The following is a 15,530-nucleotide window of genomic DNA, read 5'->3' as shown; positions in this document are numbered from 1 at the left end:
TGCACAACAAGAACTTATGCCAGAATGTGAAACTGATTGGCTGATTGTTTGTATCTGAGAGCTCCTGGCTCATTCCGTTGACCCTCTACCTTTTTCAGTGTCTTGATTTATGTTTTGTCATCATTCATGTTTTCTTTTTGGCTCCAGGCAAGTGTCATCAAACTGTACTAGTACTAAAAAAATAAGAAGAATTAATATACAAAGTCATGTCTATTTTACTATTCTGTCTCTCCAATGGCTGTAACACAATAGTAATTCAAGCTTAACCCAGTTGGTTTTTATTTGCTTTTTTGTATTTACTCTGTGTCTGGTTTCTTTTACCTGGAAATCTGGCTTGCAAGAATTTATTAGTAAAAGAAACAGCGGTTTCTGTGGAATTAACTGAATAAATACTCAGTAATGATCACGTGCAGTGATAACAACCACAGCTGAACAGATAAAGAAAAGTACAGTGATTACATTAACATTAAATGAAAGGAAAACAAAGTCAGAAAGACAAAAGGAAGATGCTGTTCTGGTTGACTGACATGTGATCTCTTTGCTGTGTGTTGCCAAATCAATAAAATAACAGGTTTCTGCAGGTAACCACTATAATCATACAGCAACACATGTCATACTGGTCAAATGTCTCATGGAAATTTGTCATCGTCAAAGGTGTGAAATACACTATAAAATCTGAAAAACTTTAAACCAAAAGTAGACTCTCAGTCTTCTTGTCTAAAATCTGAATTCTTCACAGCCCTTTCGCCTTGTTACTTTCCTGGAAGTCCCTAACAGTGAGGAATCTCCCTCAATTTTCCGCTCTTGTGCACTCGCAGTTTCACTTTTTTCTCTGTGTGTGATTGCAGGTTTTCCCCGGGTGTGGCCAATGATCCGACGCCCTCCACTGGCACCATGAAGAGACGCACACAGTCCCTCAGCGCCCTTCCTAAGGACGGAGACAGGAAGGTCAGTCCACGACGCAGACAGACAGTCAATCAGTAGAAAAGGCAAAAAAGATACAGAAAAACAGAGAAAGATGAATGCCTATTAAATGTCGCTCCTACAGCTTGACATAAACCTCTTTCTGTCCTCCTCAAAACCACAAACAGAGGGAGAAGGACCACATCCGCCGTCCCATGAATGCATTCATGATCTTCAGCAAACGCCACCGCGCCCTGGTGCACCAGCGACACCCCAACCAGGACAACCGGACAGTCAGCAAGATCCTGGGGGAGTGGTGGTACGCTCTGGGGCCCAACGAGAAGCAGCAGTACCACGATCTGGCCTTCCAGGTAAAAATATACTCTCTAAAATTCTTTAATTTATTTTCTTATCTTCACTTCACAGTTTATTTTGCATTATCTGGGTTAAAGATTACAGCTAACTTTCTAATAGTGAATTGATCCGATTGTTTTCAGCTAAATATTTTTGCATCCACTCTCATGCAGTTTATCACTAATGACCATAACACAGTAGTGACTCTTTAGCCAGCATATTAGAGCTTTTAATTTTGTGCTCCAGACATCCAGATTCACCAACAGCAATGGCAGCTTGTCCAGAATTAGGTAATGAAAACCCTCTTCCTCCTCCAGGTGAAAGAGGCCCATTTCAGAGCCCACCCAGACTGGAAGTGGTGCAACAAGGACCGCAGGAAATCGCTGTCAGAGGGTCGTGGGACACCAAAAGAATCACGGGAGAGGAGCATGTCTGAGAGCATAGGTATGAGTGTTGATTAACATTTCCAAGCCGATGTACGAAATGCCTTTTACATTGAAAACTTCAGATCAGGAATGGTTTTGAACCCTGCAATGACATCAGTACATTCAGTCATATTGAAACATTTTGAGAAAAAAATGACTGTAAATATTAAAAACATTATACTGATTTTCAATGCACACTGCAGGCGTTTTACTGATGGAGCGTTGGTGTGGATTTCATTGAACTAGTTCTAAGTTTTATCGATCTATTCCATGATGATACGCAGTCATATTTTATCTTTGCTCAGAGTCTTTTTCTCCTCTCTTCTCTAGATCCCCATCCAGAGTCCCAGGTGCTCGAGGGGAAGGGAGGGGGGCTCGGTCTGGCCAGGGGGATCGGAGCGTCGAGGGGGGCTGTTTGTTGGGCAGCACCCCCGTCCCCGAGCCTTTTCCCAGAGTGCCGTGCACACCCTGGAGCTGAGGGAGAGAGAGAGAGACCTGGAGAAGGTAGGAGGTTGTTAATCTGTAGCTCAAAGGCAGCAAAAAGACTCAAGAGAGATTTAAGAATATGTGGTCATGTTGCAGATCTGTAGCTCGTTTAACCTTCAAGCTTGAGAAAGTTAAAATAATGTGCTTTCTTTCAAGGCAAGACTAATATTCAGGCACTTCTTACAAATTTGTGGCATCTAAGAGAACAAAGAAAAACAGTAGAATACAAATGCAGAAAATAAAAGCAGACTCAAGTAGTTCTTGAAATGGCCAATGCTATGTGAGCGCCTATGCACCAACATGTGTGTGTGTATGTGTGTATTCGCACACAGCAGACGTGTCCTTCACACTGCAGAGCATTTTAGTTGAACTCTACAACTGAAGGCACGCTGTTGAGAAACAGTTCAAATGGACTCTCTTTGTTCTTTGCGTGAGGGCTTGAGTTGTTTCTGCTGAAAACCCACTGAAAGCTCTGGGGGAGCTCAGACTCCAACTTCAAAGGTTTCACTTTCTACTTTTTTAGTGCCTTTGAAGGTATGAGACTGTGGTGTTTGCTGCTTCGCTACTAATCACAGAGGGATAGGCCTGCATGTTAGCTCTTTTGTTTTGAAGGCATTCATGTGATGCTGGTGGCAAAGCCACATATGTATGCATGCTTTGATAGTAGCAATGTAAGTTCTGTCTGAAGTGTTGTTGTTAAGTATTTGTGGTTTTTGTTTTTAGTTTAAAATCAGCGTCTGCAACAACTTCCCAGACGTTTCTTTAAAAAACTGTCCAATGCTTCTTGTCTTTATTTTTTCTCCACTGCCTCAGGAGGACGGGGCGAGTTTATTTCGCCACCGGCCCCTACCTCAGTCCCTCTACGAGGGAGGAGCAAACGAGGACGTGACCAGCGATGAAGAGCGCATGGTCATCTGTGAGGAAGAAGGGGACGATGATGTCATGGGTGAGTTAGATGATCAGCTGACTGGTCTAGTGGTGGTTTGCGAGATTGCTGCCTAACCACAAAGTCACAGTTTCAGTTCCCACAATGATCAGTGTGTCTTCAAAAAAAGACACTGAACTTCAGCCTTCTTAGTCAGAATGACAATGTCAGCAAAACACCTCAAAGCTGAAAAAACAACAGCTGAGTGTTGAAAGTATATTGTGTGTTTAGTCCCCTTTGCTGAAATGTGTTATAACACTAACTTCTGATAATCCATGTCCTGCCCTCAGAGGATTCCTGTCCTGAAGGCTCCATTGACCTCAAGTGTAAAGAGAGAGTGACAGACAGTGATGAGGACGAACCCGACGGACAGGTAGCTGCAGTAATCATAACTTGCATTACTATAGTTTCTGAAGTCCTTTATTTCCATTAAGCATCAGAAACCCACAGAGTTACTCTAAGAAAAGTGTGTGTTCATGATGAAGAGAAGAACTTTACATTGTAACTTTCCCAGCTTTGATCTCTCCCTCTCTCCATCTCTCCGTCTCTCTCTTCCCTCCAGCATGGCTTCCAGCCAGTGGCTCACTCCTCTCTCTCCTCTTCCTCTCCCTCCATCCCTCACTCTGACTCCACCTCAGCGAAAGGGAACGGAGGAGGAGGAGGTGGTGAAGAGGGTTCTGAGAGAAAGAGAGCTACAGACGGAGGAGAGGAGGGGAGCGAGGGAGTATCCAAGAGAGAAGAAACAGCAGCAGGTGGAGGAGAGGGAGGTGGAGGTGGTGGGCAGGGTGTCTCCTCTCTGTCCATCGCAGGCTTGACGTCCAGCACCGAGGCTCCCCTCGCTTTGGCCCAGCAGGGTTTGACCCAGGTCCTCGGCGCCGTCCGCATGGCTCCCACTATGGTGACCAATGCAGTGCGACCCATCGCCAGCACGCCCATCCCCATCGCCAGCAAGCCAGTGGAAGGAGCCGTCACCCTCAGCTCCCTGCCCCAAGACAAGAAAGCCACTCTCCTGATTGGAGGAGGCGGACCTCAGCAGCTGCCAATCACTGCAGGGGGTGGGTACCTGTCCTCATCCTCCTCTCCTGGTCCAGTCAGTGTAACCCCTTTGGGGGGCAGCAGCCTGGTCACTAACCTGCTTCTGGGAGGGTCCTTTCCCGCTGCCCAACCAGTTCAGCTCCTCGCCCCGCAGCCGCACGCTCAAACTCCCCTACCTGTCCTCCAGCCCCAGCTCCACCCCACTGCCGCCACCTCCTCTCTCACACCTCCCACCGGCCCCAAGCCGCTAGCTCAGGTCCAGTACATCCTGCCTACCGAGAGCCCCTCCTCCCCTCAACTCACCCACCAGCAAATTCTCTCCCTGCCCACCAATGCCACCCTGGCCAATGGCGTGCACTCAGGGCTGGGAATCAGAGTTGCATCAGTCAGCCCCGGGACCAGAGGTGAGACAGAGAGCAACAATTGGCTGACAAAAAAAAAAAAGTTTCACTGGTCCACTGAAAGCTGAAAAATTGTTTTCCTTTCATTTATTTTTGCTGTAATTCCCTCCCCTTATTCCTAATGACTCATCTCCTCAGGAAGCACTGAAAAAAGATTTGATTGGCTGACGTAAACAGGAGATCAATGATTGACAGGAGAAACACTGTTGACATGAGTATGAGTGCCCGTCGCCCACCCATGCCTTAATTACTCTCTATTCATAAGAGTCTTGAAGCACCAGAACATTATTCCACCTTGTTATCAGCAAGGAATTTCACTATTATCAGTGGTTGAAATGTCCTCTCTGTCTCAGTGTGTCTCCACCCACCCGCTGCTCCTGTTCCGTCTTCACCTCCCCTCTTTTGGCTCGATTCATCTGTTTCTCACGCTGAGTGTTTTAATTCTCTCTCTCTCTCTCTCTCTCTCTCTCTCTCTCTCTCTCTCTCTCTCTTTCTCGTTCTCACTCATTAGTCCAAACCCAGTCGCCTGTCATGCAGAGCAAAATGTTGGTTCCCATGGCAACAGTGAGAACAGGGTCTACTCCTCCTCATCCTTCCATTTCCCTGGTCGCTCCGCCTCTTCCTGTGCAGAACGGCCCCGCGTCAGGAAACAAGGTGGGAATGTCAGCACTTTAACTAACAGTGTCAACAGCATGAAAGATAAATAGGCGCCACCCTGTTTGCTGACAGGTGACAAGGTGGTTAAATCCTCAGCAGCAACAGCGTCATTACGACTACACAGAGACGACACGTATTCCTGATAGGAACAAAGTAGATTACAGACGGACGGTGTGGTGAAAAGAACTTCCATTGGAAATCTGCTTTATGCTCTTGTTTTACCGCTATGTGCTGCAGTTTTTATCCACTTTTGATTCATATGACTTGGACAGAAAATGAATTGATAACCGAGTAATCGTTTAAGTCATCTATGAGGGAAAAATACAAAATATTTGCTGGTTCCAGCTTTTGAAATGCTGCTCCTTTCTGTTTTATATTATTGTAAATTAAATATTTTGGGGGGTTTTCGGTTTGTCAAAACAAGCAAGTAGAACTTATCAGGGTATTTATCGCTATTTTTCATTGTTACTTATTAATGAATTAATCAAAACAATCAAATCAAATGAGAAATTAAATGAAAATCACTGCTAGTTGCAGTCCTATGGATGTTATTTGAAGGCACCGGTTGCTTTAAAGTGCTAGAATTGTTCTGAGGACTGTAAAAGTGCATTTGATATTTATATATTTATATAAGTTTTCCTGCCCCCCCCTTCAAAAGATCATCCAGATCGCTCCCATGCCTGTGGTCCAGACCAACGTTCACCCTGGCGGCACAGCAGCAGTGCATCCTGGGAGCCCCTTTCCTGTTTCCATGGCAACGGTGATGGCTCCCGGTGCCGCGCCCCCACAGACTGTTCTTCTGACCTCTCCACCCACCAGGTCACTAACACAGGCCTAGCACTTGCAAGACAGCAACATATACCCTCTTTTATTCTCCGCAGTTACTGCTTCAGCTGGTCAGAGATCCTTCTGAGCTGTAAAGATGTTGTGGGATTTCGATTTCAGCCAGGTCGTAATGTTAATTGTACTTAATGTGCAGTAAATGGAGATAAAGGAAGTCAGCACTTTCAACACATTTTGACACTCCATCATCCTTTGGAGCGCTCTGAACTATGATATAATCTGTGTAAACTTTTCTCCAGCTTTCCAAGTTTAGACGAGAAAAAAAATGTAGTTCTTTTTGCAACATTGAAAGTGAAAACTTGGTGGTTTGCTGATATGACGAGTTGAATCATGTCTTTTGACAGAAAATGAATCCACATTTCCTTTAAGTCATTTTTAAACAAATATATTACAAATTTACTGGTTTCATCTTGTCAAATGTGAAAATGTTCTATATTGGTTTAGTTTTCTAATAGTAAACTGAATATTTTAAAGTTTTGGACTGTTGGTCAGACAATACAAGCGATTATGTGATAGGTATTTTTCATGGTTTGTGGGACACTTTTTAAAAGTTCAATCAAGAAAGTAATCAAAAGAAAAGAGTTGCCTATGGATATTTCCTCCTATCTGAGCCTTCACAGTCAAAACTTTGCATATTTGTAAGTAGGCATTTGCTGTCTCATACAGCTGTATCATCTATAATTAATCTTTTATCAAGATCAGTCTTTTTGTCTTTGTATTGTATCTGTGTTGTTTCTTAATGACTCAATGAGGTTACTACGCTGCTCAGGTGATTTCTTATATTCAGCTTTGAGACTCATGACTTTTCTCTCCTTTAGGATCACCTATGTCCAGTCTGGCCCAGGAGTTACCACGGCAACACCCCAACAGGCCACACCTGCTCCAGGCCCGGCCTATCTCCCATCATCTTTGGCAACCCTGGGCTTCACCGCCATCGCCCCGGCAGGGCAAACCCTGGTTCAGCCGATCGTTGGTCAACCACCGCTGTTAGCTCCAGCCCCACCCCTGAGCTGTCAATCACAGACCCCTCCGGGTCAGGCCTCAGGAACCGCTGGTCGTCAGGTAAAGAGGAGCAGAGAACTGTACAGTGTTAGTACCAAAGATTTCTAAAGCGCAGTATAAATGTGTGGTCATGAAGAAAATTTGAAAGCTGAAATGTCAAAAGGAGTTAATAACGTTTAAAGACTGAAAAATTAAAAGCAGTCTACCTTTTTATCAGTTATTATTTTCCCAGTTTGCTTCAAAAGATCATTTGTAGATGTGAAGGTTACCGAAGGCAGTGCTGAGCATTAGCATATCAGTCATTTTTTGAGATTCAGTTTTCAGTTTTATATGAGTTTTTCTTTTCAATACAAAAACTGCAGATTTCATTTCCTAATTTTACAAAATGTTTCACCAATGCGGTATGAAATAATCAGTGGGATTAAAGGTGCTAGATGTAGCATTCTGTGATAAATTATCACTATATTAGTTTGGAGTCATTAGCGAAATTACTGTAAAGAAGCAAGAAAATATTGGCACTGACTTTTGGCCTTTATACTACATTTTACTTTGTGTGGCATCAGTTTTAAAAACTGCTGGGTTGATTTACAGCACAGTAATCTATTTTTCTTTCAGAGTAGTAAATCAATTTAATTCCACTTCCCCTTTTCTTACATTACAATTTCTGCTTCAGCTTTACCTTGTCTTGACACATTATTATATCGTTATCACCTCTTATCCGTCGCGTTCAATTCAGTTCAATTTTTCTCAGGACACTTTTCATATAGAGCAGTTCTAGACCACACTCCTTAAAAATGATTTACAGAAACCCAACAAACATGTTAAAACATGGCTGAAACGAGGAAAGCCTTGTCTGCTTTTCTATCAAAAATAACACAAAATCTCTTAACGGACACACTTGCTCTGCTGTCTTCTTCACCAGGTACTAACTGCCATCTACCCTGCACCAACCGTTGCACTGCCTACTGGCGTGGTCTCTGTGACCACCGCGCCGCCCGCAGTGGCCGCCCCAGCCCAGGACTTTATAAACCCTTCCTCTCCGTTGGCAACGGGGGTGCCGGGTTCAGCGGTGGCGACCCCACAGCCTAACGTGGCAGTGGAGGTGGTGCCGAAGGTGGAGGTGAAGAGGGAGATCCAGCTGGATGGTCAGACTGAGGATGGAGGATACGGGATGCAGAGCTGTGCTGCCAGCTCCTCACTGGCCACCTGTATGATTAATGACACAGCAGGTAATGCTCCACTAGTTTGGTTTTAAATGTCAGTGTTGGTTTCTTGCTTAAAATCCATCCCTTTTTGCACATCTAAAGAAAATATTTATATCAACATGATATACGTCTGATTAAGATGTATTAAGAAAGTGGCCTAATTTTCTAAATTGTCCACCATGGGAATGAGTTTCTCTTTAAGCCAATAACATGGGTTTGTTGCACATTGTTGCAGAATCAGTCTGTTTTTCTGTGAGTGTTTTCCAGATTAAAATCTTGTAGTGAAACTAAGCTTGCAGGATTAAGACTGATCCTGTAACTGTGGAAAGTTGCAGTGTGCACCTTGTACACAAGTGAGATAGATAAGATGGGTCAGTATTTTTATATCAGAGTTTGAAAATATCTTTGTCTGTTCCAGTAAAAAAAGAGGAGGACATCGGTCTGTACATCAAAGAAGAAAATCTGAGAGATGGGCACAGCAGAGAGTCACGAAGCGAGATGGACAGAGAGCGAGAGAGGGGGATGAAGGAGAACAGTGAAAAGAAGGGAGGCAGAGACACAGACAGAGAGGACCACAGCATGAGCGACAGCAGCAAAGAGGTGAGAAAAGCTGCATATCTGCTCCGTCCGTTCAGTCGTTTCTCATGAAACCACACATTTCCTGAAGCTTTGGTTAAAGATTGTTAGAGACATCTTCAAACAATTTTTACGTCAGATTTTTTGATCTCTTCTTCTCTAAGATCTTCTCTAAGAAGCCAGGAAACATCTGTGAATTTTACAAATGCATTTTCATTTTGTTCTTGCACACCACACTGTTCAGTCTTTTGGAACTTCTTATTACAGAGACATGTGAACAAACATTAGTTAGTTAAAGTTATCAGTATCCTGAAGAACAAATACATCTTGAAGGAAAACTAGAGGAATAACCAGGACAAAAAAACTTCTCCTTTCCGTCTCAACAAACTGTCTTTGACTGCAGAAAGTCATGGGAAAGTAGAGGAATCATATGCCAGGGCTGCAGTGGGACCCCTGTCTCACCAGTCTTTCTCTCGCTCTCTTCCCAGGCTGGACCTCGTTCCTCTCCTGCACCACCCTCAGGTTTGGACCCCCCTCCCCCTCCCCCTGCAGAAAGAGACCCCCCCACTTCCTCAAAGAAGACCAAGTTCCGACCCCCACCACTCAAGAAGACACCCGACTCTCTCGAAAAGTAAGTGGGACAATGTCAGCACAAGAAGGGCACGAATCATTAGCTGAGGGAACTTCATTTTTGTTCTTTTTTTTATATAATCAAACTTATGTGAGTGGGTTTGGTGTTTAAAGAAACCTCAGTAAGTGCCTGTAAATGAGTAATTGAAAGTGAATGTAAAGTGTAAGCGCAGTCTCGTCTTTGACTGAGACAAGCTTTTATTCCATTCTCAGTGATCAGACATTAGTTATGGCTCCTTCAGAATCAGTGCCAAAGCAAAATTTAAAAAGTCTGCCCGGTCCTTCTGGCTTTCTGGTCTTTGTAAAACAATGTTCTCTCTATTTTAACAGTTTACAGTTTCTCAAGCTGAGAGAGCTCGTAACAGTAGCTGATCTTCTGTAATTATGGTGCAAAGCAGCTTGAAGATGAGCTACAGCACCCTGGAGAGGACTCCATTTGTTGTCTTTATTCAACACTGACTTTCACACATAGTGGCATCCATCATCCATTTTTAGTTTATGACCAAACCTCTAACTTCATAAAATTATTGTGGAAACTCTCTGTTTACTGAATGTGAGTGGGCGAAGTGTTCACCCTTTATATATTTAGACAGTAGGAGAGTGGTGGTGAAGCCACAGAGAAGAGAAAGCCCTGGCAGAACTCGGCCCGAAGGCATGAGAAATGTGTATACATTCAGAGGCCACCCCTTGATATTTTAACCATTGGATTACAGCACTGCGTTCTCTGCTCGCAGGGTCTTGTCGGAGACATACTTTGAGGAGCGTTTTGCTGAGCTTCCAGAGTTTAACCCAGAGGAGGTCCTGCCTTCGCCCACTCTGCAGAGTCTGGCCACCTCACCAAGAGCCATCCTGGGAAGCTACCGCAGGAAGAGACGCAACTCCACCGGTGAGATGCAGAGAGAGAGAGATAGAAGAGTGAACTTTGATCCAAAATAATACCTAAATTAATATACAACAAATACAGTAAAATAAAGAGTGGACTTTTTGTTATTTGGAGACCTTTTGTCTCTTTTCTACATCTTCTAACTGGTTCCCACTTCCATTTCTCCCATTCTTTGCCCTATTCTGATTCCTCTTTCTCCTCTTTCTGCTTGATATTCATTCCCCTCTCTTGTTATGTATCCCCCTTTCTCTTCCTATTCCCTTTCTTCATCCTTTGCGTGTGGTGTGTCCAGAGCTGGAGCTGACAGCAGAAGACCCCAGCTCCCCGAGGAGGAAGACTCGTCGTCTCTCCAGCTGCAGCTCGGAGCCCAACACCCCCAAAAGCGCCGCCAAGTGCGAGGGAGAAATCTTCACCTTCGACAGAGCAGGTACATCAGGTAACATCAGGTGCAACAGCTGCAGAACTGCTCCTAAAGGTGCACTGAAAGAGATGTGGCATTCTCCTTTTCAACCAGGCACAGAAGGAGAGGATCTTCTTGGAGACTTGGACCGAGTCCCCTACTCGTCTCTGCGTAGAACTCTGGATCAGCGTCGGGCCCTGGTCATGCAGCTGTTTCAGGAACATGGCTTCTTTCCCTCAGGTAAACCACCCGTAGATAGTACACAATGGGACAGTAAGAACAACTGAAATGGAGATTAAATTGATGACTTTTATTAAATTGTACAGGCAAACCGTACTTACATTACATTACAACTAATAATCATATATTGGAAAACTACTGTATCAACCATTAAAAATGTGGCTGAATTACTAAATGAATACCTTATATTTAGAGAAGGTTCATTATACTAAACAAACTTTCTAAATTTGATACCCCCAGTTAAGTATTTGCAGTAATTTTAAACCTGTGGCTTTAAAATAATCTTAACTGAGCAACAACTGAATCATTATTATGTTCCCCTTAAAGAATATCAGACAGGATATATGCTTATACTTGTTATCATGCTGTTTTTATAACAACTGCTTTATCTCCTTGCTCCCTGTTTTCACTCTTCCCTCCCATTTCCCCTTCGTTTCTCTCATCCTCTCCAGCTCAGGCCACTGCTGCCTTCCAGGCACGCTACTCGGACACCTTCCCCACCAAGGTGTGTCTGCAGCTGAAGATCCGCGAGGTCCGTCAGAAGATCATGCAGACGGCCACGCCTGGAACCCTCGAACCTGGAGGGTCACTTGAAGCCAACCCCGCCCCAACCCACAGCTCCTCTTTCAATCAATCAATCCGGGAGGACGGAGGGGCGGAGCAGCAAGGAGATAAAGGCCGGAGCCCTGAGGAGCCAAAAAGCGAAGGATCCTAAGCTGGAGAGGATGACCAAGTGGAAAAAATCAAGGAAGAAGAAGAGAGAGGAGTGTGTCATCCCTGCAAAATGTTCTTGTATGTGTTGAACCTGTACTCTGAATGGCTCCAGTGGGATCCGTTCTACTGGCACTAATTTCCACCAGACCTGGGCAGGAATATATTTGAATATGGTCACAAATATTCAAACTACTCAAGGTGCGCTTGATTTGTCTAATCAGACATTCAAAAAAAAGCCTCAAAAGTGGTCGAATCACATGCAAGTCCTGATGAGTCAAGTGCTTCTTGTAGTGTAGTTTCCCCCTCCCCGAGTATCCAGAATATTTTCAGCTAACACTTTGCCCAGGTCTGCTCTCAGCACATTTGTACAGTAGTTTGTAGTTTGACACACAAACTCTGTGGTACACACTCTCTATCTCTCTGGCACACACACACACAAACCATGGTGCATATGTAATCTCCAGCATGCACATGATGCCACATAAACACACACACGCACACACATACACACACCCTTACCAAATCAGACTGTTACTCTTGGTTGGCAGTCCCCAGGAGCCGCCACCAAGGACCATGACACACAAAGGCACTTTGTCACTTATTGTGCAGATGCAGTTTGCTGTTGCCACCCAGCCAGCCAGCCCTCAGATGCCATTGACTTGACCTCCTTCTCGCCCTTCCACTCCTCAGCACAGTGGTCGGGACACAAACACAACCCCAACGACCTCCACTAATATTCCACAGCCCCTCGATGCTGCAAGACAGACAGCACACACACACACACACACACACATACACACATACATACATACATACATACATACAATACATGCACACACACAAACACATGCAGTGCATGGACACATCTGTGCAGTGTGAGCACTCGTACACAAACATAGTCAACCCCGGTCTGACCAAGCCATTGGCCTGCACAGTTTTTAGTGATTGTAGTGAGAAGAGAAACTGAAAGCATGAAATCGCTCCTGAAAAACAAAAAGAAGGCAGGAGTTTGGATGTAGTGTGACCAATATTTGCACCTTCAGTTATTGCCATTATGAAAGACTGAGTCCTCATTGGCGGGAGCTGATTATATATGTCTGTATGTCTGTTGGGGTGCCCTCCCCAAAACCTGTGTGAACAGGCACCGTAAAGAGATTATGTAAAGAGACTATTGGTTGTGAGGCTTTGAAGAATCAACGTTAAGTTCGACACTGACCGGCTCCCGACAGAGCACAGAGAAAAGGCAGAAGAAGAAACTGGATGACGTTCAATGGATGGAAGATTTATATTCCAACTATAGGAAGACCGATAAGAATAATAGTGAATAAGGACATCAACAACAACAACATGACAAGCTTACCAACAGAGAGAAAAAGTAGAATTTTAACCAAACTTCTCTGAATCTCCCAGTGGATATAATGTTGCTTTCTCTCGTTATCGTTGCCGTGGAAATAACCAGTTTTACCGTGGCCTGTTTTTCTCTCGTGGCTCTATTGTGTTTCTTCTCCAGCATAAAAAAATCACAACAAAAAAAAAAAAAAAACTTTGGACAAAGAAGGGGACAAAATCAGTCTGTGGCCCCCCCTACTTTTAATTGTACCTGGGGCGGTTCTCTCCCCCCCTCTACCCTACTCTACGATTTCTCACCAGACACAGAAGTGGGGGAGCAGGGGTGTTTGTCGTTTTGTAAAACGCAGAAATCAGGTGTTTGCACAATTTGTGCGGCCCTTCTCGTCTGGGACCGCCGCAAGTAAAATCAGGAAAGTATTGTTTATAGAGATTGTTTTAGTAGAAAAAATAATAACCTTGTTCCGTATGTTATCAACCACATTTTTCCTCCCCATGTCCTCCCTGCTTTTTCCCTTCCTTTCAACCCATCTCTCCTCAGTCCTCTCTTCCCATCTTTACCTCACCTATTTCCCTCAAGTGTTGTTAGAAAGTGCCCTTAAGCACTGGTCCCGGGTCAAGCGCTATGTAGCTCAGGATGGCTCTGGTTAGGGTTAGTTCAGGGAAAGCAGATCCTAGACCAGCCCTGGAGGGCAGTCTCTGGAGCCCTCCCCTCTTCCCTCTCTTCTCGACACTTTATCCTTTCCCGTCAAATGGTGCAATAGGACATTTATTTTTTTTGGAAATGGGTGGGTTATTTTGTTTCCGGGGGAAGGCTCTGTGCCATAGATATTAAATCCAGTGCAGTCAGTCAGTGAGAGGAATGAGCTGTTGTGATACTATCTTTAACTATGGTATAAAACAAAACAAAAAAGAATCACACAATTATTGTTATTGTTGAAGAGATAGAGGGTATAACTTACTAAAAGTCAAAGACAATTTTTGAATAGCACTTTTTGGCTCTTTACTTCCTTGGTGAAGAGTGGGGGTAGTTATTATTATGGGTATCTCTTTTGTTTCTCTGTATACAGTTGGATGTGTGAAAAAGTATATACCGGTATTTCCATATATGTGCATTTAGGTCTGTGTTTGGGTGTGTGTGTATGTTTTGGCACATGCAGGTAGTGTCTTAACACAACTTTTTCTCTCTCCACACAGCAACATTATCAATAGTATATTTTTCATTGTATTCTCCATTCTATATTCTACTCTAGAGACAGTATTTTTATAGTCACCGTGACTATTTTTCCCGCCATCTTGACTGTTATCAAACCCAGTTGATTCAGGATATATATGAAATATATATTCAGGCTATATAATATATAACACACAGGTAATGGAAGACTATCAATTCACATCTCTTTGGGGTTAGGGCTGTAAAGTGTCCATCTGCATGCATGTGCAATCACATGCACGCGTGCACACACCCAGACCAGAAATATGTGCATACACACATGTATGCGTGTACACTGTATGATTGTGCTTAAAAATAAACTGTCCTTACTTTGGAGAAGGAATTTTAGGATGAGCGAGGTGAGTGTTATCTCATAAGCAGGCATGTTGACCATGTGCAATATTTCTAAACAACAAAAAACTAAATATTGAAAATATTAAAGATCTAACACAATGTCTTATGTCGTTGAATTTATTTCTGAATGTATCCAGTGTTTTTATCATTTTTGAATGTTTGTATCGAATGTCTTATTATAATCCACATACAGAAGGTATTAAATTACTGTTACTGCTTCCTCATTTATTGCAATCTCTACTTTGACCGTCTGTACTTTCTTTCCAAAATGGCAAAGGAAGAGATAATAAGGAAAAGTTGATGCAAATCCAACCTCTCTTGAACAAATTTGGTTGTAAACCAATGAATAGGATCTACAGATGAAGCCACTTTGACCCACCAGGCAAGTCCCCCAAATCCCTGTGTGTGTACTTCTCCAGCTGGACTCCAAGTGTTAAGAATGCTTATTGGATTAGAGAAGCCCTTTCAGATTCAGGTCATATTGGGTGAGATGTCGGTTAAGGTAAGGGGACCTGGTCAGAGTGCCTTCCATATGGGCACAAACACTCTGGGAAGCTGAAGAGGACAACAGCCTGCTCACTTCAAAATCACCATCACACTCTTAAGTATGTTGTTTTCACCAAGCACCACATGTCATCATATCACTGATTATATTGAATAGGATTACGCAAAAGCCCTTCATTTAAAATCAACTTGAAGATTCATACAAAAAATAAAAAATATGCAGGACCTCCTGGTATTTTGGGAAATATTTCAGTTCACAAAAATACATCTGTACTATACTTATAGAATAAATGACAATATAGTGATTTATCCTGTTTTATAGAGTCTATGGATTAAACTGTGATTTTTTATCTGAATACAAACATGGTAAACACTTAAATTTATATTTTAACATACACTCTGACTGCACCTTTTTGGCCTACATCCACTGTTA

General features: G+C 43.4%; 1 protein-coding gene across 1 annotated transcript in view; it reads left to right on the top strand.

The window, feature by feature from the left end:
• cica (capicua transcriptional repressor a) overlaps window positions 1-14,692 on the top strand; it is a 32,571-nt gene extending 17,879 nt beyond the window's left edge. Inside the window, 18 exon segments of the mRNA XM_051391480.1 lie at window positions 849-948; window positions 1,092-1,274; window positions 1,575-1,701; window positions 2,013-2,052; window positions 2,054-2,186; window positions 2,982-3,114; window positions 3,384-3,466; window positions 3,656-4,532; window positions 5,041-5,183; window positions 5,845-6,005; window positions 6,848-7,091; window positions 7,954-8,260; window positions 8,655-8,836; window positions 9,301-9,443; window positions 10,177-10,328; window positions 10,618-10,752; window positions 10,840-10,965; window positions 11,418-14,692. Of these exon segments, the coding sequence (XP_051247440.1) occupies window positions 849-948; window positions 1,092-1,274; window positions 1,575-1,701; window positions 2,013-2,052; window positions 2,054-2,186; window positions 2,982-3,114; window positions 3,384-3,466; window positions 3,656-4,532; window positions 5,041-5,183; window positions 5,845-6,005; window positions 6,848-7,091; window positions 7,954-8,260; window positions 8,655-8,836; window positions 9,301-9,443; window positions 10,177-10,328; window positions 10,618-10,752; window positions 10,840-10,965; window positions 11,418-11,680 (3,532 nt within the window). The 3' untranslated portion in view covers window positions 11,681-14,692.
• The last annotated feature ends 838 nt before the right edge of the window (window positions 14,693-15,530 follow it).

The sequence above is a fragment of the Dicentrarchus labrax genome, unplaced genomic scaffold (assembly GCF_905237075.1).
Source record: "Dicentrarchus labrax unplaced genomic scaffold, dlabrax2021, whole genome shotgun sequence".
Taxonomy (NCBI): Eukaryota; Metazoa; Chordata; class Actinopteri; family Moronidae; genus Dicentrarchus; species Dicentrarchus labrax.
The sequence above is the reverse complement of the archived record's forward strand: the minus strand, read 5'-3'. Positions and strand labels throughout refer to the sequence as shown.